Source organism: Schistocerca cancellata, chromosome 12 (assembly GCF_023864275.1).
Source record: "Schistocerca cancellata isolate TAMUIC-IGC-003103 chromosome 12, iqSchCanc2.1, whole genome shotgun sequence".
Taxonomy (NCBI): Eukaryota; Metazoa; Arthropoda; class Insecta; order Orthoptera; family Acrididae; genus Schistocerca; species Schistocerca cancellata.
The window spans coordinates 130406431-130433743 of NC_064637.1; the positions used below are offsets into that span (position 1 = coordinate 130406431).

The 27313-nt window shown below is 39.8% G+C and overlaps 1 protein-coding gene across 1 annotated transcript in view; it reads left to right on the forward strand.

Annotated features, from left to right (window-relative positions):
• The first annotated feature begins 481 nt into the window (after window positions 1-481).
• The window catches only part of LOC126109743 (inositol polyphosphate 1-phosphatase), a 35808-nt gene continuing 8976 nt past the window's right edge, over window positions 482-27313 (forward strand). The window contains exons 1-4 of the mRNA XM_049914798.1: window positions 482-936; window positions 1031-1153; window positions 5812-5962; window positions 18702-18870. Coding sequence (XP_049770755.1) covers window positions 730-936; window positions 1031-1153; window positions 5812-5962; window positions 18702-18870 — 650 coding nt within the window. The 5' untranslated portion in view covers window positions 482-729. The remainder of the gene's footprint in view (window positions 937-1030; window positions 1154-5811; window positions 5963-18701; window positions 18871-27313) is intronic.

Here is a 27313-nt window from a genome sequence, read left to right on the forward strand (position 1 = left end):
ATATTTCTAAGTATCAAGCTTAATGTTCCACGAACACGAGTGTTCCTCGCAGAGTTCCATAAATTGCATTATATACAATAACGGGCACATTTTTGTCACTGTCATTATATTTCAGACCTCTGAAACAAAATTAGCACGATATCAATTCTTGAACGGACAAAAAAAAAAAGACTGTAAGCAAGAAGCGCCATCTCGCGAAGACGAAGAAAAAATGTTGCGGGGGGGGGGGGGGGGGGGGCAACGTGCGCAAGTATGCAGACCCGGCTTCAGATTTAATTTCTACGTTCGCCAGTTGCGACGACGTGAGATTTTGGGTGTTTCACGCACATCTTTAAGTATGTAAGTCAACGTGCTCAAGCGACACGTGGCACTGTAGATCCCACGATATATAAACTTTGCAGTGTTTGATGACAATAGTAAATATCTCAATTGATCGATCTATCGATACTAGCATTATGTGTTTGTTGTAGTATCTTTGCAGTAGTGCTTTTAATTGGTTTATTTGGAATGTATGATGATATTGTTTGTATTTGAATGAGTAAAGATTTCTTTTTTTAGTTAGAGTAAAATTTATAGCTGAGAGTAAGGCATTCTATGAAGGACATCAGCAACACTTCATTTTTCCATTGTAAGCGTTAAATGCATTATATTTTGACAGCTGCTGTAGCTCGAAGAACGTCGTTGCGGTTTAGAATAGGTAAATAGTAGAGCTATATATAATCTTACGCTATGGAAAGGAATGTGTTAAGTGCATTTATTCAAGCATCGGAAAAAGCAGCTAATATAGCAAGAGCATGTCGACAGAATGCACATTTATTTGAGCTCCTTGTGCAAGAAAAGGTAGATGACGAGAAAAACCCTAGATTTGTACACGATTTCAAGACTCTGGCTGACGTTCTGATACAAGAAACAATAAAACATGACATCGGCGAACAGGTAAACAATATGTGAAATTTGTAAACACACGAAAACATTTGGTTCAGTGTCCGGAGATATCAGCAAATGACAAGCCGGCTTGTCTCTCTTGCAGTTTCCGGAATTAGCGCAGCATATAAAGGGAGAAGAGAGTAATAAATTTCAAAACACTCTGGGTGAAAGTATAACGGTTGAAGTAAAAGCTGACAAAGATTCTACAGCAGCGCTGTTGAGTAAGGTAATGTCAGTACATATTTAATGTTAGTGCCTTTTATTGATAACCAAGCCTTAGGCGAACATTTTTGTGATGAGTTCTTCAATATAAAGTTTTAAGAACGTCGTCTGTAATATATGTAAGTTTCATTACTACATTTTACACTCCTCCATGGAATTCATGTAACTTAAATATTTAAATGTAGTTTATTTATAATGTTATTTGTACTGTAAGCTGAAGTTGTTAAAATTTGCAATGAACGTGTACGAAGTTCTACCGAGTCATTCCGTGTCTAATCAACACACCTATTTTATCTCACCCTCTTAGATTTTGCTGAAAGTTGGTATACTTATAGTGGGCACTGAGACTAAGAAGAATACTAAATTTTAATTTTTTATCTCAAACCATTCCTGAATATGGCTATGTAAACTTTTCAAAAACCAGCCAAAAATGTGTGAACGGACTTTTTTTAAATTGTCTTAGGAGCTGCCGTAATTGAGCTAGAGAACTGGGAAAGGTGTCATTTTGCATGCTCTTTCCAGGGATATACAACAAAACATAGCTTCTAATTAATAACCTTTTTCAAAATATTAATTAATATTTTGATTTAATTTTTTTACAAAAGTACATAATTGAAAATTTTCAAAATATTTCCATAACTACTTCATACTATTGTAAATCACATGGCAAAATATAAGCCTGGGATGATGATGGGTTCATTGTTAAAAAAAAATATTCCGGACCCTTATTTTTCACTAACAGCCCTAGTTTGACCAAACTGACTTTTAACAAACAGGAATTTCTTTAAAATATACTGAAAGGCAAGTAAAAAAAGTATTAGAAATATCAAAACATCACCTTATTAAACCAAAACTAATCAGCATATTTTATAATTAAGTTGATTGCTTATTTTAATTTCATACAACTTCACTAACAGTATATTAACCGATATAACAAAAACAAGAAATTGAGCATTTAACTACAAACTGAAATAAAGTATGAGTAAGTACAAGTATTTACATAATAGTTCTGGTCCATGATGTTTGAAATGTAACTATTAAACAAATTAAATACGTAATGCTTGTTTTTGAGTAACAGGTATCTGTACATAGCTAAATTTAACACAATAGGTACTAACAATAATTTTGAAACAACGTTCTATAAAATATACATTAACACTAACCTGAGACAAAAATTAAGTTTTGAGTTGAAAGCAGCTTCCCAATAAATTGTCTTGGAACTTCACGTATGACATTTTAATAAAGCTGACTCGGTTTGGTTTACATCACTTTCATTAAGAATGTATGTTCTCCCTGTCGGAGTAAATGGATTCACTTTTGTGAGAACATCCACAACTGACACCCACAGGACATCTGCATGTGCAGGATAAGAGAATGACTTAGCTGGATGAAGAAAAGTTATTTTCACTTCATCAAGTTCTTCGTTTTTTTCTAGAATGTACCCAAGCCACCAGTTTCTGCCATGTACAGTGGTGATATAGCCTGATACATCTTGTAACTTCAGTTTGTCTGGTGATGTAGTTACTTCCCTCTCCCAACTCTGCATATCACCTGAGAAGTATTTGACTATTAATTTTGATGTAGTGTTGGGAATGAAAGTGTGAAATTGCTGTGTTCCTTTGATTGTAAATGTCTGTTCAAGTCGGCTTTTTAAGAATATTTCTGAAGCAGTGTAGTCTTTTTGAGTGGAATATGCAAAATCAACATTTGTGATATTATCTACAGCCCACTCAAATAGATCTTGTGCGGTTTGGATCTGATTCTGGTATGGCCTTTGCAAACTTGCACGAGCTGCCAGTCTCTTTACTGAACCCCCTACTCCATCACAAGGCCCTTTCCCATGTGCTGTGGCTGAAAAGTGCCACTCAGCTTTTATGTTGAAGTCTTCCTCATGAAGGCAAAGGTTCAGGAAGTTTTTCTTATTTTTATACTGAGCGGCAGAACCGTCAGAATATTAGTATATCTTTTTTGGAATCTTTTGAAATTTATTTGTTAGGTGTAAACCGCAGTTGTATTGTGCTCCAGGCAATCAGAAACAATGACAAAGCTCATATGCTCAATTTTATTTTCCTGTTTGTAATATATAACAAAAGGATGAATGGTAATCTGTTGTCTTGTCCAGTGGAAACTCTGAGCTTCATCCTGTAGAACTATACTATAATTTTCTGAAAAATCACATATGACAACAAATTCAGATTCCATAAGGTTTTCTCTTGTGGAGTTAAGGAATGTTCGTTGTTGCTTGGCAATGAAGTCATCCCAAATCAAAGTCGACGTCTTACTACAAAATAAATCTATGAATTCTTCAGAAGTTTTCTGAACAATTTCCAGATTACATCGGTCAACTGACATCCACTGTCGGAACTGAACTTGTTCAATTAAGTTTTCATGAAAAGAGTCTTTTAAAATTTTATTTATGACAGTTTCTCCTGGGCAGTATTCACAGTTTCTCATGTTGCTATCATATCAGTCATAGGCCGGAATGTTCCATGCTCCCTAAGACGCCGATCAATTGCTTCGAACGTCTTCCTGTCGGTACACCTTCGTTCTGGAAATCTGCCTCGATACAAACGTACCGCGCCACAGCTATTGCCCCATGCTAATCCATACATCAAATGGGCATTGGCCAACTCCGCATTTGTAAACATTGCACTGACTGCAAAACCACGTTCGTGATGAACACTAACCTGTTGATGTTACGTACTGATGTGCTTGATGCTAGTACTGTAGCGCAATGAGTCGCATGTCAACACAAGCGCCGAAGTCAACATTACCTTCCTTCAATTGGGCCAACTGGCGGCGAATCGAGGAAGTACAGTACATACTGACGAAACTAAAATGAGCTCTAACATGGAAATTAAGCGTTTCCGGACACATGTCCATATAACATCTTTTCTTTATTTGTGTGTGAGGAATGTTTCCTGAAAGTTGTACTCATTCTCTGCTGAAATTGTGACACCTTCTGCATATAAAACACAATTCTGGTCAGTCAGTTTGTCTTTTCTGATACCTGCATAAAACTTGGTTTACCACATGGGTAAAATGCTCTACACCCTTGTCTGACTCCTCCCACCTAGTACTGATGGATGGTGCTGCCAGCTGTCCATTTATAATTAATGTGATTGTTGTGTTTTTGTATAGACTCCTTATGGTATGTATTAAATGGAGTGGGCATTCTGTTTTCTTTGTTGTGCTGCACCATTTATTGTAATTAACTTTGTCAAAAGCTTTTCTAGATCAGCAAATGCTAAGTAAGTCCCTTGATTAAATTCTGTATGTTTTTCAGTGATCTGTTTCATCACAATGCATTTGTTCTTCACTTAATAAAAACTCTGATACTACTTTTAGCTTTTGTTCCGGTTCCTAGCATAAAGCCTTCCTCACAAGGGTCGAGGTAGCTAAGATTGATATGGATTTGGATGGAACATCTGACCTCACGAGAGACAGCCACATCGGCACATGGGTTGAGCTGTTTAATGTGACATTTACTGTGGTGGTGACTGTAGAAGAAGAGCAGAGAAAATTGCGAAGAAGTTTATGAACTTTTTGATGGTTTGAAGAGTGTATTGTTTGTAGAGGAGCACTAAATAAAGCTGTACAATGATCTGGGATACATATAAGTAGAAATTATTTGTTAGTTCATCTGCATTTTCATCTCAAGTTCACATTCGTCCATTTGAACATGCATGATACCTATATTCTCAGTGTTACACTGACTACCAACACTCTTGAAATAATGTATTTCATCACATACATTTCAAGATCGAGATTAGTTTCATAATTTAATTTGAATGGAAGAGGAGATTTTTCTGAAGCTGCTCACCATCATTGAAGATATTAATACTTATATCAAATGAATAAGAAAGACCTAGAACCTTTTGGAAAGTGAAGGATAGAAGAAAACGGGAAAGAAGTGGATGTGAACCCACTGCTTTATTCTTCACAGCTCAGGAGCTCACAGCGCAACCAACTACGCTACAGCTTTGATGCAGCAGTCACCTCTACATATGTCTAAAGACTGTATCTTTGGATGTCTCTATTTGATACGTAATATGGAAACTGTTCCAAAAAGGTGAACATTTGACAGATCATTATCATGCCATAGCTTTCAAATGGTATACTTTCATAGCTCACAAGTTATAACATAAAACATCAGCTACAGGAAGCCTTTACCTGCTGGTGTGTAGTTCCTTGTCATTTTATTATAATGAATTTTAGCTAAAAAGGACTCTGGTGCTTTGAAACTGCTTATATTCGTACCTCATACCCTATGAGAATGAAAACCCACAAAATATGATCCTTAACACTATATAATATGACAGATCCCATGTTCTGCTTGTTCTGTAAAAGATACCATGTTGAATTGGCTATGTTCCTCTCCACGAAGCACAAATCTGATATGCCAGGTCGTTGTCTATGCTGTAGCCTTCCTCTTTTTCAAGAGTGTCATAGTGTCCACTGACACATCTTTGCAGAAATTATCCAGACCTCGTGAGTTTATATATTCCATTTGCCTGTGTTCTGTGTGCATATCAAAGGGATATCTTGTGTTTGACTCATTGTCATTAGCTTTTTTCTCCGTAGTTTAGTTTAGTGCCTCTTCATTACTTACATAGACTATATCTTGTCTGCACAGGAAAATAATAATAGTTTGTGTGGTAGGTTCTGAATGGGGACACAGTGGCTGCAGGTTTGCTGGCTGACGAAGTTCATAAGGTGGTGCCACTGGAGGACGTGAACCTCGCCAACTCCACACTGCCTCACAAAGTTGAGCTGCCTGTCGAGCATTTGGGTGTCTGGATAGACCCTATTGGTATGTTGGCTTAGTGTTCCATTTTAATCAGCTACACTGTGAACATATTTATGAGTGTTTGTTTTAATCATATGTTGTACTGATTCTTATCTCTCTTTATCGCATCACCTGATTGAACTACATGATTGAAGTGTGTTGCTTATTTGCAGTACAGTCCTTTCTCAAGTGTAATTTTGTTTTATTTGATTCTAAGAGATTACAAGTAAACCTTTAATGAGAATAAAAAGGTAATTGAATGTAGTTGAATAATGTCAGGAGATAGTGGAGGAATTAGATGCTGAAAGTACACTGCTTGACAATTGCTAAGGAACAGCTGACACATGCTGAATAACAGCTGCTGATTGCTATGGAACAACCAGCAGTTGGAAGGGATACCTGACCAAAGACAGCAAAAGGAAAGGTAGAGGATGCAATGTGTTAACTGGAGTGAAGTCTTTTGACAAATGCTCTGTATGCATTCGACAGTTCGTGCAGTGCAGTGTGTAACGAATGTTGTTGTTGAACCAATTAGTGCAACATTCTGTGTGGTAAGGCAACACATCTGCAAGACATCACTTACTGCTTATGGATTGTGAACGAGCAGTTGGGTGGCTGGAAGCCAGCCAAATTAACCCTACTGTGGCCACAGTAATGGGTGTGTCCAAAAGTCTCATAATTAAAAACTGCTACTGGAAATTGAAATGCTATACAAAAGCATGCTAGTGGCTGTAGATGGACCACCACATCCCAAGAGGATCAATATGTAGCCCCAGCGGTGAAAAGGAACAGACATCTCACTCCTAGGCAGATCACTGTTGACCTTGCAGCTACTACCACTACATGTGTCTCTGCCAGAATCATTTTGCAGCAGTTAAATCAGGCTGGTTTGTATGATCGGAAGCCTATTAAGTTCATTCTAATTCAACCACACCATCATTGAGAAAGCGTACGTTGGTGTAGTGAGCATGTCTATTGGCGTCAGCCACTGTGGCCCAGAGGGGTGCTCTCTGATGAATCTTGCTTCACACAGGCAAGTGATTTTGGCCACCAGCTAGTGTGGAGAGAGAGGGGAACACATTACACACCACAGAACGTTCATGAATGTCATCAGTATGGCCTAGTCCTTATGGTGTTAGTAGCCATTATGCACAATGGCCAAATACTGCCGCATATCTTTGTGCGAGGTACTGTTACGTCACATCAGTATTGCAGGGAGATTATTCTGGATTACTTTCACCTGTTTAGGGGTGCAGTAGGTCCCAACGTTCTGTTTATGGACAATAATTCCCACCTACGTAGGACTGTTGAGATGTTAAATACACTGGAAAGTGAAGATGTTGCATGTATGGAATGGCCTGCATACTCCCCAGACCTTAACTCTAAAGAACATGCCTGGAATGTCTTGGCAGATGTGTTTCTCCACAAACACCCCCTCCCAGAACCGTGCAAGAACTGAAAACTGCTTTGAAAGAAGAGTGGACAATATCCCTAAAGGACTCCACAACAGTTTGTTAGACAAAATGAATAACAGGTGCAAAATGTGCATTAGTGCCCAAGAATGGCATGTTCCGCACTGAAAGGACCTTTATTACATGTGTGTATTGTTTTTCAAGTCGTCCATCATTGTCTGCGGTTTTTCCTGTCCAACAGTGACTCTGTCCCTTAGCAACGAGAATTAGAGAGGAGATGGATTATGGAGCTAGAAGAAGAATATAATGATCAAGAAGTAAGAAAATTTACGAGAGAGTTCAGGAACTGTAGAAAGGCTTCCAACCACATACAGTATTCTGCAGAGATAAAGAGGGAAATTTTATAGGAGGAGAAAAACAGTTTCTGGACCGATGGGCCGAATATTTTAGTGAGCTGTTGAATATCACTACAGAAAGAGAAGTTCTGGAAGAAAATGAAACAGAGGGTCACCAACTGTGGCAAAATGTTAGGATGAAGGACCTGTACCTTCACCAACAATAGAGGAAGTTAGGAAAGCAATTAAAAGCTTAAGGAATAATAAGGCTCCAGGTAACAATAACATTTCAGCAGAGATGACCAAGGGTGGAGGTGAACGTCTAACAAGATTGGTACATCAGCTGATAGTGGAAATATGGGGAAAGGAAGAGATGCCAGACCAGTGGACCATGGCCATTATATGTTCGATTCATAAAAAGAAAGACAAAGCAAACTGAAAATTATCGTGGTATTGCTTTAGTCAGCGTGGTGTAAAAAGTATTAGCCAAAGTCATTGCTATAAGACTTATACTCAGAGACTACCAGTGTGTTTTTCGATGGGGCAGATCTTCATTATAAGGCAAATAATGGAAAAGTGTTGTGCATGTGGATGTACACCAACTTTTTGTAGACTTTAAATGGGCAAGTGTTAAAAGGAAAAAGCTATATGACACCTTAATGGAGATGGAATTCCCAAGCAAACTTATCAGACAGGTACAAATGACCCTCACCAGCACAAAATGCCAGGTAAAAGTAGAAGAAAACGTCCTAAAGAATTTGAGATCAACCAAGGATTAAGACAGTCATGTATTATCCATGCTACTCTTCAACATAGTGTTGGAGAGAGTGATGCGAGGGGTGGAGATTGATAACCGAGGTGACACTGTGTTTAACCGTATGCACCAAAATCTAGCTTATGCTGATGATGTGTGTATGCTGTCTATAAGTTTGAAAGAAATGGAAGGAGGATTTGACAGACTGGAAAAGGAGGCAGAACAGTTGGGACTTAGTAAACAACACAAAAACACAGTATCTGTTTGCTTCCAGGAAAAATGCTGTTGTTAAAGAGAAATACATTAAGTTGAAAACAGGCAATTATGAGAGATGTGAGAAGTTTCAATACCTGGCAGTGCTGGTTACAGAGGATAGCAGAATAAGAGAAGAAATAAAATCTAGGATTGCTGCAGGAAAGAGAGCTTACTGAGCCCTGATAAATATCTGTGTCGCATAGCCTGAGCAGAAAATCGAAGGTGACTGTTTATCGAACAGTCATAAGACCGGTGGTAATGTATGGCTCAGAAACATGGACAATGACTGTAGCAGAAGAAGAGCTCTTGAAAAGACGAGAGATAGCCGAGCGGTTTAAGGCGCTGCAGTCATGGACTGTGCGGCTGGTCCCGGCAGAGGTTCGAATCCTCCCTCGGGCATGGATGTGTGTGTTTGTCCTTAGGATAATTTAGGTTAAGTAGTGTGTAAGCTTAGGGACTGATGACCTTAGCAGTTAAGTCCCATAAGATTTCACACACATTTGAACATTTTTTGAGAAGAATATTAAGAAAGGTTTTTGGAGCTGTGTGTGAGGCGGGGCAATGGAGGATAACGAGAAACAAGGAATTAGAAGAACTGTAGAGAAATCCTGATTTGGTGACTGAAATTAAGTGTAACAGATTAAGTTGCTGGGCCATGTAGAGCGAATGTCGGAGGATCGAGCTGTCAAAAAAGGTTTACACAGGAAATCCAGATGGCTAAAGGAGCAAAGGGAGACCCCGGAAATGATGCAATGATGGCTGGAGGATGTGGAAAATGATTTGAGAAAGATTGGAGTCAGGAGATGGAGGAAACGAGCAGAAAATTGTAAGGATTGGGCTGTGATCATCAGAGGGACCAAGGCCCTACATGGGCTGTAGCGCCAAGGAGTAAGTGAGTAAGTACGTACCTGAAGTGAATGTATCAGCGCTGCAGTACATGTGGAGTAAGGAGCGAGTGGTAGTTTCCCATGCTGACTAGTGGAGGCGGTTGGCCACCTGGCACTTTCACAGCCAAGATGAGATGCCGATCCAGAAATTGCTCATGATGTCAGCAAAGACATATGTAGGGAAAGTACATTTATTCTGGAGCAAATCAAGTAATTGTTATTAATACACTGAAGTACCAAAGAAACTGGCATAGGCATGCGTATTCAAATACAGAGATATGTAAACAGACAGAATATGGTTCTGTTTCATGAGTCTACTGTGAATATAAGGAATCCGCTGAAACATCAAATCTCCAACATTGCTGCAGCCAGAAAAAAAAATCTGTAAGAAAGGGACCAACGCCGACTGAAGAGAATTGTTCAACGTGTCAGAAGCGCAACCCTTCCGCACTTGCTGCAGATTTCAATGCTGGGCCATCAACAAATGTCACCACGTGAACCATTCAACGCCGGTATGGGCTTTTGGAGTCGAAGGCCCACTCGTATACTCTTGATGACTGCTCGACACAATGCTTTACGCCTCACCTGAGCCCGTCAACACCGACATTGGACTGTTGATGACTGCTCAGGCGAGTCTCATTTTAAATTGTATAGAGAAGATGGATGTGTAGAGGTATGGAGATGACCTCATGAATCCATGGATCATACATGTCAGCAGGGGACTGTTCAAGCTGGTGGAGGCTCTTTAATGGTGTGGGGTGTGTGCAGTTGGAGTGATATGGGACCACTGATACATATAGATTCTGACAGGTGACACGTACGTAGACATCCTGTCTGATCACCTGCATCCATTCATGTCCATTGTGCATTCCGACAGACCTGGGCAGTTCAAGCAGGATAATGCAACAACCCACATGTCCAGATAATACAACACCCCACATGTTCAGAATTGCTTCAGAGTGTTTTAAGCATATCTGGGATGCCTTGTAACGTGCTGTTCAGAAGAGATCTTCACTAACTCATGCTCGTATGGATTTATGGACAGCCCTGCAGGATTCATAGAGTTCAGTTCGCTTCAGCACTACTTCAGACATTAGTTGAGTCCATGCCATGCCATGTCGTGTTGCAGCACTTCTGCATGCTTGTGGGAGCCCTACATGATATTAGGCAGGTGCAACAGTTCCTTTGGCTCTTCAGTGTAAGTATGTGCTAAAAGAACTTGCCTTTTGTCACTCGGACATTAGGAAGAGTCTACAGGCTAATTTTACAATGCCAGGGAATGTTGAAGTTAATAAATAAATGAATAACTTTGGCATAATCAATAGATCATGCTCTCGTGCCATTGATAGTTAGCTTACAATCTGTGTGAACAAGTTCATTTTATGGTTTTTCTTAAATAAATGCTCCATAATGGCATCCAGTGTAAAAATTATTTGAACAAAGAAAACTTCTTCCCGCTTCAATACGTAAAATTTAGGCAGTAGTATTGTACTTTCAGAATCCGATGGCACTGCTATGGCTCTGCAAGGGACCATAAAACTACAAGAGTTTCTCCACATAACAAGTAGGGAGAACTCCTACATGGTGGCTAACTAAGTTCAAGGACAGACTGACTTAATTATCACAAAACTTGGGTGGGAAAGCATGGCCATTTATTCTGTGTGCAACTTATACCACCATCTAGGGACTCACCAGTCACACTGGGATATTTCTGAAAGTTTAGTACGAGTGGGGGGGTTCTTACAAGAGGCATCAAGATTAGTTATTTTGGTAATGGAGGGATAAGTGCCACGTGACAATTTAAGAGGGTGACCAAGGCTTAAATACTCTACAGAATGGATGTAGGCTGCTGCATTTATGAAGAGGTGAACAGATTTGCACTGGATAGACTGTTGTAGAGAACTGCAACAACCCAGTCTTCAAACTGTCTTGAAGTTAAGAATACCTATTTGCTTAAAAATCAAAATGGCAATATATTTATGAAAAATTTTCAAATTCACAGGTGTACATGAAACACCATTTTTCTATGCAGTTCTACTTCCACATACATACAATCAACCTTTTTTGGTCCTCATCCCGTCCAGTATGTCTTCCTTGACCCAGGGTTCTCTGCAACTTTTCCAAACTCTCCCTATTTCCTAAACCTCACCAGTTCTTATCCTTCACCCCCTCTTCCTTCCCCTTCAACCCTCCTGCTGGAAGAAGGAACCACTGGCTCCAAAAGGTTGCAAATTCAAATGCCTTCATATGTGTCTTCTCCTCCCGCTATTTGATGAGTAGATTTTTTAGCCATCCAATGGCATTACATTTTCAAAAATGATTATTTTCATTGGTACACATATGTACATACATACTTATGTATGTACTTACCCCACAAGCTACCGTACAGTGTGCGGCGGAGGGTACCACTGCTAGTCATTTCCTTTCTGTTCCACTCCCAAATGGAGTGAAGGAGAAATGACTGTTACTGTGCCTTCATATGACACCTAATTTCTCATATCTTATCTTTGTGGTCCTTACCGCGAAATGTATGTTGGCGGTAGTAGGATCATTCGGCAGCCACCTTCAAATGCACGCTTTCCTAGGGTACTCTTGACGATAGCTTTGTCTCTGATAAACACTCGACATTGAAGAAAACATGTTGGATTCTATTACTTAAGAAGTTTTCGATCTACTCTCATATCTGGGAACCTATTCCATATGTTTTTACCTTTGTTAATGGTCTGCACTTGGGAACTGTGTCAAATACTTTCTGAAAGTCTAAAAACACGGAATCTGCCTGTTGCCCTTCATCCATAATTCACAATACATCATGCAAGAAAAGGGCAAGCTGAATTTCACACAAACAATGCATTCTAAAACCATGATTATTCATGGAAATGAATTTGTTGGTCTCATACAAGTTTATTGTATTTGAACTGGGGATATGTTAAAGGATTCTGGAGCAAACAGATGTTAGGGATATTGGTCCATAATTTTGAGGGTTCATTCTTTTGCCCTCATTATACACAGGATTCACCTGCACGTCTTCCAGTTACTTGGGACTTTGCACTGGGCAAGACATTCATGGTAGATGCTAACTAAATAATGGGCCAATGATGTAAGCACTCTTTGTAAAATCGAATTGGGAATCCATCCAGACCTGCAGCTTATTTGTTTTAAACTCTTCCAATTCTTCCTGTACACCAGGGATGCTTACTATGTCATCCATACTGTAGTCTGTTCGATGGTCAAATGACAGTGTGTTGTACGATTCTATTGCATGAACGATTTCTTAAATGTAAAATTAAAAACTTCAGCTTTTGTTTTGCTTTCTTCAACTGCCACACCAGGCTGATCAATGAGTGATTGGATGTAAGTGTTAGACCCGCTTAGCGAGCAAAATAACTGATGACGGTCGAAGTAGAGAGGATATAAAATGTAGACTGGCAATGGCAAGGAAAGCATTTCTGAAGAAGAGAAATTTGTTAACATCGAGTATAGGTTTAAGTGTTAGGAAGTCGTTTCTGAAAGTATTTGTATGGAGTGTAGCCATGTATGGAAGTGAAACATGGACGATAAATAGTTTGGACAAGAAGAGAATAGAAGCTTTCGAAATGTGGTCCTACAGAAGAATGCTGAAGATTAGATGGGTAGATAACATAACTAATGAGGAAGTATTGAATAGGATTGGGGAGAAGAGAAGTTTGTGACACAACTTGACTAGAAGAAGGGATCGGTTGGTAGGACTTGTTCTGAGGCATCAAGGGATCACCAGTTTAGTATTGGAGGGCAGCATGGAGGGTAAAAATCGTAGAGGGAGACCAAGAGATGAATACACTAAGCAGATTCAGAAGGATGTAGGTTGCAGTAGGTACTGGGAGATGAAGAAGCTTGCACAGGATAGAGTAGCATGGAGAACTGCATCAAACCAGTCTCAGGACTGAAGACCACAACAACAATAACAGCAATTTTACGTAAGACCATAATTTTCTCAGGTTCTCGGGCAGATATGTGCTAAGTTACAATGGTTCTCATTGTACTTTTCAAGCCGAAGGATGAGCTTCATCAAAAACATCTCCTGCCGCCTCTTTGGCCCATTGTTTAATTGCCCCCCTTCTAACAGCCGTGTACTGAAAGTCTCTAGGGGAACGGAAGGTTCCAAATGATTGGAAAAGAGCACAGGTAGTCCCAGTTTTCAAGAAGGGTCATCGAGCAGATGCGCAAAACTATAGGCCTATATCTCTGACATCGATCTGTTGTAGAATTTTTGAACATGTTTTTTGCTCACGTATCATGTCATTTCTGGAAACCCAGAATCTACTCTGTAGGAATCAACATGGATTCCGGAAACAGCGATCGTGTGAGACCCAACTCGCTTTATTTGTTCATGAGACCCAGAAAATATTAGATACAGGCTCCCAGGTAGATGCTATTTTCCTTGACTTCCAGAAGGCAATCGATACAGTTCCGCACTGTCGCCTGATAAAGAAAGTAAGAGCCTACAGAATATCAGACCAGCTGTGCGGCTGGGTTGAAGAGTTTTTAGCAAACAGAACACAGCATGTTGTTCTCAATGGAGAGACATCTACAGACGTTAAAGTAACTTCAGACATACCACAGGGGAGTGTTATGGGACCATTGCTTTTCACAATATATATAAATGACCTAGTAGATAGTGTCGGAAGTTCCATGCGGCTTTTTGTGGATGATGCTGTAGTATCCAGAGAAGTTACAGCATTAGAAAATTGCAGCGAAATGCAGGAAGATCTGCAGCGGATAGGCACTTGGTGCAGGGAGTGGCAATTGATCCTTAACATAGACAAATGCAATGTATTGCGAATACATAGAAAGAAGGATCCTTTATTGTATGATTACATGATAGCGGAACAAACACTGGTAGCAGTTACTTCTGTAAAATATCTGGGAGTATGCGTACGGAACGATTTGAAGTGGAATGATCATATAAAATTAATTGTTGGTAAGGCGGGTGCCAGGTTGAGATTCATTGGGAGAGTCCTTAGAAAATGTAATCCATCAACAAAGGAGGTGGCTTACAAAACACTCGTTCGGCCTATACTTGAGTGTTGCTCATCAGTGTGGGATCCCTACCAGGTCGGGTTGACAGAGGAGATAGAGAAGATCCAAAGAAGAGCGGCGCGTTTCGTCACAGGGTTATTTGGTAAGCGTGATAGCGTTACGGAGATGTTTAGCAAACTCAAGTGGCAGACTCTGTAAGAGAGGCACTCTGCATCACGGTGTAGCTTGCTGTCCAGGTTTCGAGAGGGTGCGTTTCTGGATGAGGTATTGAATATATTGCGTCCCCCTACTTATGCCTCCCGAGGAGATCACAAAACTAAAATTAGAGAGAGATTTGAGGGCGCGCAGAGGCTTTCCAGCAGTCGTTCTTCCCGCGAACCATACACGAGTGGAACAGGAAAGGGAGGTAATGGCAGTGGCACGTAAAGTGCCCTCCGCCAAACACCGTTGGGTGGCTTGTGGAGTATAAATGTAAATGTAAATGTAATCATTGGTGTAGAACCTTTTTCCACCCGTAAACAACTTCAAAGAGATGAAAATCAGGGCATCCGTTACCAAAGTAACTATTCTTGATGCCTCTTGCAAGAACCCCCCACTTTCCCATCCAAGTTTTGTGATAATTAAGTCAGTCTGTCCTTGAACTGACTTAGTTAGCCGACATGTAAGATTTCTCCCTACTTGTTACGTGGAGATGCTCTTGTAGTTTTATGGTCCCTTGCAGAGCAATAGCAGTGCCACCGGATTCTGAAAGTGCAATACTACTGCCAAAATTTTACGTATTGAAGCGGGAAGGAGTTTTCTTTGTGCAAATAATTTTTACGCGGGATGCCATTATGGAGCATTTATTTAAGAAAAACCATAAAATGAACTTGTTCACACAGATTGTAAGCTAACTATCAACAGTATGAGAGCGTCATCTACCACATGATTAGATCGAAAGGTAGCCTGCAGACTACGGCGCCCAGTCTGTAACTTGAGTGAGGGCAGTAGGTAATGTCCCAACCGAATGAATCCAAGAGTTGGAGTATGGGGATATGCATTGCCATACAGAATGCACTTCCCTTTGTTAACAGTCCCCTTCTTTTCTTTTGTATTACCCTTCATAGCTTTTTGGGGTTCCATAGTACCATTCAGTATGAACTGTTTCTCCCAGGAGCAAATTTTCTGCGAGGAGACTCCTTTTACAGCCTCAAAAGAATGAATGCATGATTCTTTGAGCCAAAACAATGGTTTCGAATTGTTTACAGATTGTGAGAAAGGATGTGATGGTGATGAGGGATGTCACTACTGCATTGATTGTTTTTTTGCCTCAGGGCTGTAGTGGGGAACCCACATTCTGTTGCCAGTCACGGCTGAGTCAGCGATAGTCGCCACAAATCATTTCTTCAATCTTGTTCACTGTCTCATCAGTTACAATTGAGAGACCCTCACTTTCTTGTTGATCATGAAAATTTGTTCTGCCAGCTTTGAACTCATGAAACCACTTGCACACGTTAGTATGATTCATCACACCATCCCCATATACAGCTTTTATTTCATTAAAAATCTGGAATGGCACTTTTTCCTTTGCTAGAAGAAGCTGGATTATGTCCCTTGCATTGCATTTCAATATGGCAATACAACAAGTGTTTTCTGCTGACTGGCACAACTTGGCATTTGTTCTGTTGTCAACACCTTGTCCTCAAATGCAGCGCTGTCACCTCTGTAAAGAAAAAAAGAAAAGATAAATATTGCTACGAGCTTCATAGGCTCAGTACTCTTACTTTCTGGACATGCCTCATATATAAAGTGAGACATCACTAGATTGCTGTAAAGAACTTCTGTGGAGAGCAAAAGGAGAGCACCACTAAAAAGTCTTCTCACTTTATTTGAAAATGTAGGGTTTCTTATTCACAGGTTTCTAAAGCAACCTGCAGGACAGTTCACACCCTTGTATACAATGACTTGAATATGCTTTGCAGATGGACAGAGATTTACCAGTTTCTAAATGAAAAGTTCTACAACATTGTCAGCTGCGAGACCTGAGGGGTTCTTTGTGCACATTGCTACCTTTCCTTTGGACGTTGTGTGAGCTGTGTATGAAGTTCATGTGTTGTGTTCAGGTCACTGTAATGGATGTATGTATTGTGAAATGAAATGAAGTGAAGTGAGATACTATGGAATTAGTATTGTGGTACAAACATCAGGTATCTTTGGCAGCGTAATTAAATATTCCATCGAAATAAAGATGTCGGTCAACCTAGTAAACCCAGATGAAAGTTTCAATGTAAATATGGCTCTAGGAATGTAATTTGATTTCTTAGGGTCTTATGGGCAATATTCTCCACCAGAGCTGGGAAATTCTGAGAGAATGTGTGTGATGGTGAGAGCTCTGAAAAACGAATGAGCGAGGGCTTAGCAGGTGCCAGGAGTTGAGCTTGGCTACAAATAGTGGCAATCTGGCTTGAGTCCAGGCAGCGAGTGCACCTGACTCACCTTGCAGTAGTTGAAGATGACGATTGGATCAGTGGTTGAAATATTGTGCAGGGAAAGGCAATCTACAATTGTGGACCACTGGGGGCAGGTGTGTCAGAATATGTGTGAGTTAATTCACGTCTTTTAAGGGGCATTCAAATGAAAGCTGAACACATGCCACAATGGGACCCTTTAATGGTTCTATTCAAAAGTAATCACCACAAGTGTTGAGACATTTAACCCACTGGAAGACAAGACCATTAATTCCTATTTCATAGAATACGCTTGGCTACTGACAGATCCACAACTGCATTCACTCTCGGACGTCCTCGTCTGACTGAAACTGACGTCCACGCACATCTTTCTTCAGGTCACCAAAGGTGTGAAAACCACACAGTGAAAGATCCGCGCTGTACGGAGGATGCTGCAGGGTTTCCCAAACAAATCGCTGAAGCGTAGCATTTATCCTACAGGCAGTGTGGGGGTGAGCATTAGTGTGGAACAGGATATTCTGTCTGACAGCATTCCTGGGTGTTTTGACTTTAATGATGATGTATCACAGTCTCTGCAAAGTGTCTTCATAGTGCTATGCATTGATTGTGTTTCCATGCACGAGGAACTTGATGCGCAGAGGGCCCCTGGAGTCGAAGTAGAAGGTGGTCATGAGCTTACAGGACCTTGTGTGAACAACTTTGAATTTCTTTGACAGGAGAGATGCAGGAGAGGTGCAGTCATTTTTGCACTGTTGCTTTGCCGTTTGCCTTCAGGCTGTTGTAATGGTGTCGAATGGAATCATCCTTTTACACCATAACTCTCACCCCCACACTGCCAATCAATCAGACAAAGACTACATTTCAGCAGTTTGGTTGGCAAACACTGCAACATCCTCCTTACACCTCTGATCTTTTATCATGTCTTTTTTCCTATCTTTGGCGACCTGCAGAAAAACGTGTATTGACGTTGGTTTCATTCGGGACGAGGAAGTGCAAGAGTGGGAGTGGTTGTGGATCTGTCTACAGCTAATCGTGTCCTACAAAACAGGAATTGACTGTCTCTTCTCCCAGTGGAAAAATTGTCTTAATGCTTGTGGTGATTACTTTTAAATGAAACCATTTCATAGCCCTATTGTGGCAAGTGTTCATTGTTCGTTCGACTACCCTTGATAGCTTTCACACAGTCATCTTCTGAAACCACAGAAGTACTTATTCATAAGTTTTAATATTCCCTTTGCTTTCTGGTTTGTGGTATCTATCCATACATATTCGCATTCTGATGTATTTGAAATAGTATGATTCACGTTTTTATTTTTGCAGTCATAAGTTTCATGTTGCGTAGCCTTCAGTATTTGGTATTGTCATCCTTTATAATGTGTTTTTCACTCTTCGTACTGGAGATAGTCGAAAATGGATACTCTCTTTACATGTTCCCATACTTTGAAATAAAAGTAAATAATCTGCAGCGCAGGCACAAGAATAATGACGATCTATAAATACGTGTTTTGCGCAATGCCTGGGATATACAAGACTGATTTATTCTACCCCACCACTTTTACAGCAATGAAACTACAAAGTAGTAATAGGATTATTTTACTATGCTGTGAAATAACTGCAATTGAGAAATATTTGTCTCCGTTCTTTTTTTATGTAGATGCGACTTCTGAATACATCAGGGGCAAGGAGACCCCATCGACCATTAATGGTTTGTACTGTGGTGGCTTGCAGTGCGTCACCGTTCTCTTGGGAGTGTTCGACAGGTCGACCGGTTGTCCAGTGATGGGTGTTGTAAACCAGCCTTTCTACATTCACGATGATGACAGGTACCATTGCTATGTACCATTTTGTGTGTGTGTGTGTGTGTGTGTGTGTGTGTGTGTGTGTGTGTGTGTGTGTGTGTGAGGTGGGGAGACCTTACAGACTGCTGCTGTTCTGCAAAAGTGCTAAAAAAAGTAACTTGGATGATCAAATAATTTCTGAATTAATGTTGTAAAGTACAGAAAGTGAGCTTTCATGGAAAGCCTCTTGCTACAATTCAGTTCTCACTACCCACAGCTTTGTTCTTTTATTTCACGTATGAGATGTTGATTACAAAATATTGGACCATAATTTAAGACTTTGGCTGAAGCAATAGCAAGGGACATGTTGGATGTTCTGAGAAATTGCTCAGTAAAGTTTTAATAAATGCTCATAAATAAAATATTTCGAGGACATCCATTGTTTTATTCAGATAAGCCATTGTTGTCAAATATTTCTAGAGTAGTGACATACAGTGTACTCCCGATTGTTTGTGTGCATGTTATCCAGATTGCAAGTAATTCTTGCAGAGAAACGGATGTGCAATATTTTTATGTAGCAGACTGCAATAAACAACTTGCTGCTTGACAATAAGTGCCATTCCCATTGTTTAAATGACTGCTGCGTGATAACAGAGTACTGTTTCCGTTGTTATCGGCCAGCCTGTTCCGCGTAAACTGGAAACAAATTCAGTTTTCTGATGTTGGTTGGTAAGTAAGTGTCAGTGAAGCAAGTTAAAAGAAATTTGGATGAAAGATGATGGAGAAATGAAAGAAACTTGTTGACATTAAAACAAAAATTAGAATTAATTGAAAGATTTAAGAAGGGGGAATCTGCTGAAAAACTGCATGCTGATTATGGTACTGGAATGCAGACTGTTTGGGACATTAAAAAGAACATGCAGAAAATGCAGGATTTTGTCAGGAAATGCGATTTTAACTCTGGACCATTTGTACAAAAAAAAAAAAAAAAAAAAATGAAAAGATCTACACTGCTCTTTTGCAGTGGTTTCCCTAAAAACGAGCAGAAGGCATCATTGTTTCAGGTGCGATGTCTGCTGAAAAAGCTAAATTTTTTTGTGAAGCTCTGTATGGTTAGAGAGAGAATTTAATGCCTTATCTGGATAGCTAACTGGATTCAAACGTCATCACAGTATTCACAAACTTACTATGTGAGGAGAGCAGCTTAGTTCAAATGTTGTGGCTGCTGAGCCTTTCCAGGAAGAGTTCCAGATATTTGTGGAAGAAAAGAATTTCACACCAAGCCAAATTTATAATGGAGATGAAAGTGATCTGTATTGAAAATGTCAACTAACCAGGAACCTTGCTTTTAAGAGCAAAGCTCGTGCTTTCTGGTGTAAGTTGTTAAAAGAATGCATTACAGTTTTGTGCACCACTAATGCTTCTGTGAACAACAAAGTGAAACTACTAGTAATTGGAAAATCGACAAAACCCAGAGGATTCAAGGATATTGTAGCTAAGGTGCTCCCTGTGCATTATTACAACCAAAAAGGAGTATGGATGGATAGTGAAACTTTCAAAAACTGTTTCCACACACTTGTGCCACATGTTTGGCAATGTATAGAAGAGAAAGGGTTGCACCAAAAGGCTGTTCTATTGCTCGAAAATGCCCCTTCACATACCAGTGAGAGGATTCTCGTCTCTGATGATGTCATAACTAAGTTCTTACCTCCTAAAGTGACTGCTGTTGCATAGCCACCGGAACAAGGTATAATTGCATTGGTAAAGTGATGTTACTGAGCTGGTGTACTGAGAATGCTAATTGATAAGAAGGATTTACTGGCATTCTGGGATTTCTGATGCCTCGTAGGAAGCAAAGCCAAATGAACTAATTTGATGATGGAGGAAAATACTTCCACGTACAGAAGAAAGAGATTTTCAAGGTTTCAATGATGAAGAAATAACAATTGCACAAATGATGAATCTAGAACCCTGTTTAAATGATTTTGAAGATGTCGATGACGGAAACTTGAGTGAATGGCAGAAGATTGTTGCATGTGATCCTGCTTTCCAGTACATGAATGACACTGAAATTGTGGCCGTTGCTTCACAATAAGAGGACAGTGAATGTGAAAGTGCGGATGAAGACAGTGATCTTGTTAGTCATTGTACAGCATTGCAATATGTTGATGCTCTTTTAGATTATATCAGTCAGAGGGGCTTTCAGTACAATGACATTATTGATGCAAGAAAAATTGAAAATGCGGTGCAATAAATGTGAACTCCGCTCAGAAGCAGATCACATCGCACACTATTTTACAGGCCTATAGTACCTAAGCACAGAACTTGGATAAACTTTTGAAAAAGAGTACGTATTTCAAAACGTCTTGATTATTCAATTTTTCAATTATTTGTGCATCATCTCCCCCACATTACCTTGAATAATTGGAAATATACTGTATTTTTAAAATTGCAGATTCAATCCAAAATTGTGTTCTTAAAAATATGTTAGTGGATACTTAACATTGTTTACCTGCAAACTGAGTGCATTTTACATGGGTTAGCATTGGCTTACCACTATTTACTTGCTACATAAGCTTACAAAATATTACTGTGAAACCTATCAGAAATACAGATTTAAACGGTCTGAATTTTCTCAGTTTATGATACTATGATTTGCATTACCAGTTGTTGCAGTAATTACAGTAAAGTATAACAGCCTCAAAAACTAATATGTGATTCAACGCAATACAAAATCAATTCTATCATCACATTACAGCACATAAACAGTATTAAGTATGGTCCTTAACATTTCCATAACATCTGAGTCTTAGTTACCCAAAGTGGACTTGTACTAGTTGTCCCTGAAAGGCATTTTTGTGGCATGGCCACCACTGACGTTAATGCTACTGACGCCTATGGTTTTGGCACTTTCACTGTTTATGTGCACACATCCTAACAAAGTTGCAGTTAGTGAGAATCTCAAATTAGAGACAGAGCTGCAATTTCTTGGTTTATATTGGAAGTATCAACTAATGTTAATAAGTATGTCATGTACCATATTATACATGCAATAACTCTGTTTATCGTGTGCTGTGCCTTACCATTGCTTACAGCCAGGATCTTCAGTTTATTTTTAACTACTAAGCACATAAAAGTGTGAATGTTCATAATAAATTAAATTCGGTTTACAATAGAAAATAATGTCCCTTTTTTATTTCTAGAGATAATGAATAAATATGCACATGGTATTGGAAACAGCATTATGTATATATAATCTGATTCAGTACTTGTTAGTTAACATTTAAATTTCATGGTAAATATATATTACAAATGTGTGTTTATAAAGAATGGTAACACATAGTGAAAATTGAGCCGGCAACCTCGCAATTACAAGATGAGAAATATACCACTGGACAGTTTCAGTGAGACTTGGTAGAGACATATACCTTACTGTCAGTAACAATCGTTGTAGGGTTAAGAAGCCCCTACCCATCAAAGGGGTGGGGAAAGAAGCATAGCCTGTGACGCTTGAATTCTCGGACTTACTTCATTCAGTATTTAAGAATGAGAGCAATTGAGAGACTGAGAGATTTATACCAAATAAATTAACAAATTACAGAGCCGATCCCCACTGGTACACTAAACAGGTCAGAACATTGTTGCAGAAACAACAAAAAAAGCATACCAAATTTAAACAAATTTCAAAATCTCCATGGTAGGCGATCTTTTACGGAAGTTTAAAATTTAGTATGGACTTTAATCCAAGATGCTTATAATAGTTTCCACAACAAAGCTTTGTCTCAAAACCTGGCAAAAAATGCAGAGTGAGTTTCGTTGTATGTAAAGTATGCTAGTGGCAGAACACAATCAATGCATTCTCTGAACAATGGCAATGAAAATACTATCAACGACAGTGCTGCTAAGGCAGAGTTACTAAACACAGTCTCTGACATTCCTTCACCAAAGAAGACAAAGTAAATATTCCAGAATTTGAATCAAGGACAGCTGCCACTAAATGTAAATGTCGTGTGACTATGTCCTCCCATCGGGTAGACCGTTCACCGAGTGCAAGTCTTTCGATCTGACGCCACTTTGGTGACTTGTGTGTCAATGGGGATGAAAGGATGATGATTAGGACAACACAACATCCAGTCCTTGAGCGGAGAAAATCTCCAACTCAGCCAGGAATTGAAACCGGGCCCTTAGGATTGACATTCTGTCGTGCTGACCACTCAAATACTGGACACGGACAGCTGTCACTATGAGTAAATTAGAAGTAGATATCCTCGGAGTAGTGAAGCAACTTAAATCACTTAATAAAAGCAAGTTTTCTGTATACCAATTAGATCCTTTTCAGAGTACTCTGATGCAATAGCTCCATATTTAACAGTCATACACAGCCACTCGCTAAACGAAACATCTGTACCCAAAAACTGGAAAGTTCCACACGTCACACCAATATTCAAGAACGGTAGGAGGATAACCCACTAAAATACAGGCACATATCATTAATGTCAATATGCAGCAGGATTTTGGAACGTGTATTGTGTTCAAGCAATATGAATTACCTTTAAGAGAATGGTCTATTGACACACGGTCAACATGGATTTAGAAAACATCATTCTTGTGGAACACAACTAGCTCTTTACTCATTTGAAGTGTTGAGTGCTATTGACAAGGGATTTCAAATTGATTCCGTATTTCTAGATTTCCAGGAGGCTTTTGACACTTCACCACACAAGCGGCTCATAGTGAAATTGCAAGCTTATGGAATATAATCTCAGTTATGTGGCTGGATTTGTGAATTCCTGTCAGAGTTCGTAGTAACTGACAGAAAGTCATGGAGTGATACCTGGCATTCCACAATATAGTGTTATGGGCCGTCTGTTGTTCCTTATCTATATAAACAATTTAGGAGACAATCTCGGCAGCGGCCTTAGGTTGTTTGCAGATGATGCTGTCATTTACTACCTATTAAAGTCATCAGAAGGTAAAAAAAATTGCAAAATGATTTAGAAAAGATACCTGAATGGTACAGAAATTGGCAGTTGATTCTAAATAATGAAAAGTGTGAGGTTATCCACGTGAGTGCTAAAAGGAATCCATTAAACTTCGGTTGCACAATAAATAAGACAAATATGAAGGCCATAAATTCAACTAAATACCCAGGAATTCCCCCCCATGAACCATGGACCTTGCCGTTGGTGGGGAGGCTTGCGTGCCTCAGCGATACAGATAGCCGTACCGTAGGTACAACCACAACGGAGGGGTATCTGTTGAGAGGCCAGACAAACGTGTGGTTCCTGAAGAGGGGCAGCAGCCTTTTCAGTAGTTGCAAGGGCAACAGTCTGGATGATTGACTGATCTGGCCTTGTAACAATAACCAAAACGGCCTTGCTGTGCTGGTACTGCGAACGGCTGAAAGCAAGGGGAAACTACAGCCGTAATTTTTCCCGAGGGCATGCAGCTTTACTGTATGATTAAATGATGATGGCGTCCTCTTGGGTAAAATATTCCGGAGGTAAAATAGTCCCCCATTTGGATCTCCGGGCGGGGACTACTCAAGAGGATGTCGTTATCAGGAGAAAGAAAACTGGCGTTCTACGGATCGGAGCGTGGAATGTCAGATCCCTTAATCGGGCAGGTAGGTTAGAAAATTTAAAAAGGGAAATGGATAGATTAAAGTTAGATATAGTGGGAATTAGTGAAGTTCGGTGGCAGGAGGAACAAGACTTCTGGTCAGGTGACTACAGGGTTATAAACACAAAGTCAAATAGGGGTAATGCAGGAGTGGGTTTAATACTGAATAGGAAAATAGGAATGCGGGTAAGCTACTACAAACAGCATAGTGAACGCATTATTGTGGTCAAGATAGATACGAAGCCCACACCTACTACAGTAGTAAAAGTTTATATGCCAACTAGCTCTGCAGATGACGAAGAAATTGAAGAAATGTATGATGAAATAAAAGAAATTATTCAGATTGTGAAGGGAGACGAAAATTTAATAGTCATGGGTGACTGGAATTCGAGTGTAGGAAAAGGGAGAGAAGGAAACGTAGTAGGTGAATATGGATTGGGGCTAAGAAATGAAAGAGGAAGCCGCCTGGTAGAATTTTGCACAGAGCACAACTTAATCATAGCTAACACTTGGTTTAAGAATCATGATAGAAGGTTGTATACATGGAAGAACCCTGGAGATACTAAAAGGTATCAGATAGATTATATAATGGTAAGACAGAGATTTAGGAACCAGGTTTTAAATTGTAAGACATTTCCAGGGGCAGATGTGGACTCTCACCACAATCTATTGGTTATGACCTGTAGATTAAAACTGAAGAAACTGCAAAAAGGTGGGAATTTAAGGAGATGGGACCTGGATAAACTGAAAGAACCAGAGGTTGTAGAGAGTTTCAGGGAGAGCATAAGGGAACAATTGACAGGAATGGGGGAAAGAAATACAGTAGAAGAAGAATGGGTAGCTTTGAGGGATGAAGTAGTGAAGGCAGCAGAGGATCAAGTAGGTAAAAAGACGAGGGCTAGTAGAAATCCTTGGGTAACAGAAGAAATATTGAATTTAATTGATGAAAGGAGAAAATATAAAAATACAGTAAATGAAGCAGGCAAAAAGGAATACAAACGTCTCAAAAATGAGATCGACAGGAAGTGCAAAATGGCTAAGCAGGGATGGCTAGAGGACAAATGTAAGGATGTAGAGGCTTATCTCACTAGGGGTAAGATAGATACTGCCTACAGGAAAATTAAAGAGACCTTTGGAGATAAGAGAACCACTTGTATGAACATCAAGAGCTCAGATGGAAACCCAGTTCTAAGCAAAGAAGGGAAAGCAGAAAGGTGGAAGGAGTATATAGAGGGTCTATACAAGGGCGATGTACTTGAGGACAATATTATGGAAATGGAAGAGGATGTAGATGAAGATGAAATGGGAGATAAGATACTGCGTGAAGAGTTTGACAGAGCACTGAAAGACCTGAGTCGAAACAAGGCCCCCAGAGTAGACAACATTCCATTGGAACTACTGACGGCCTTGGGAGAGCCAGTCCTGACAAAACTCTACCATCTGGTGAGCAAGATGTGTGAGACAGGTGAAATACCCTCAGACTTCAAGAAGAATATAATAATTCCAATCCCAAAGAAAGCAGGTGTTGACAGATGTGAAAATTACCGAACAGTCAGTTTAATAAGCCACAGCTGCAAAATACTAACACGAATTCTTTACAGACGAATGGAAAAACTAGTAGAAGCCAACCTCGGGGAAGATCAGTTTGGATTCCGTAGAAATACTGGAACACGTGAGGCAATACTGACCTTACGACTTATCTTAGAAGAAAGATTAAGGAAAGGCAAACCTACGTTTCTAGCATTTGTAGACTGAGAGAAAGCTTTTGACAATTTAGACTGGAATACTCTCTTTCAAATTCTAAAGGTGGCAGGGGTAAAATACAGGGAGCGAAAGGCTATTTACAATTTCTACAGAAACCAGATGGCAGTTATAAGAGTCGAGGGACATGAAAGGGAAGCAGCGGTGGGGAAGGGAGGAAGACAGGGTTGTAGCCTCTCCCCGATGTTATTCAATCTGTATATTGAGCAAGCAGTAAAGGAAACAAAAGAAAATTTCGGAGTAGGTATTAAAATCCATGGAGAAGAAATAAAAACTTTGAGGTTTGCCGATGACATTGTAATTCTGTCAGAGACAGCAAAGGACTTAGAAGAGTAGTTGAACGGAATGGATGGAAAGTTGAAGGGAGGATATAAGATGAACATCAACAAAAGCAAAACGAGGATAATGGAATGTAGTGGAATTAAGTCGGGTGATGCTGAGGGAATTAGATTAGGAAATAAGAGACACTTAAAGTAGTAAAGGAGTTTTGCTATTTGGGGAGCAAAATAACTGATGATGGTCGAAGTAGAGAGGATATAAAATGTAGACTGGCAATGGCAAGGAAAGCGTTTCTGAAGAAGAGAAATTTGTTAACATCGAGTATAGATTTAAGTGTCAGGAAGTCATTTCTGAAAGTATTTATATGGAGTGTAGCCATGTATGGAAGTGAAACATGGACGGTAAATAGTTTTGACAAGAAGAGAATAGAAGCTTTCGAAATGTGGTGCTACAGAAGAATGCTGAAGATTAGATGGGTAGATCACGTAACTAATGAGGAAGTATTGAACAGGATTGGGGAGAAGAGAAGTTTGTGGCACAACTTGACCAGAAGAAGGGATCGGTTGGTAGGACATGTTCTGAGGCATCAATTGATCACCAATTTAGTATTGGAGGGCAGTGTGGAGGGTAAATATCGTAGGGGGAGACCAAGAGATGAATACACTAAGCAGATTCTGAAGGATGTAGGTTGCAGTAGGTACTAGGAGATGAAGAAGCTTGCACAGGATAGAGTAGCATGGAGAGCTGCATCAAACCAGTCTCAGGACTGAAGACCACAACAACAACCCAGGAATTACAATTATGAATTAAATTGGAAAGAACACAC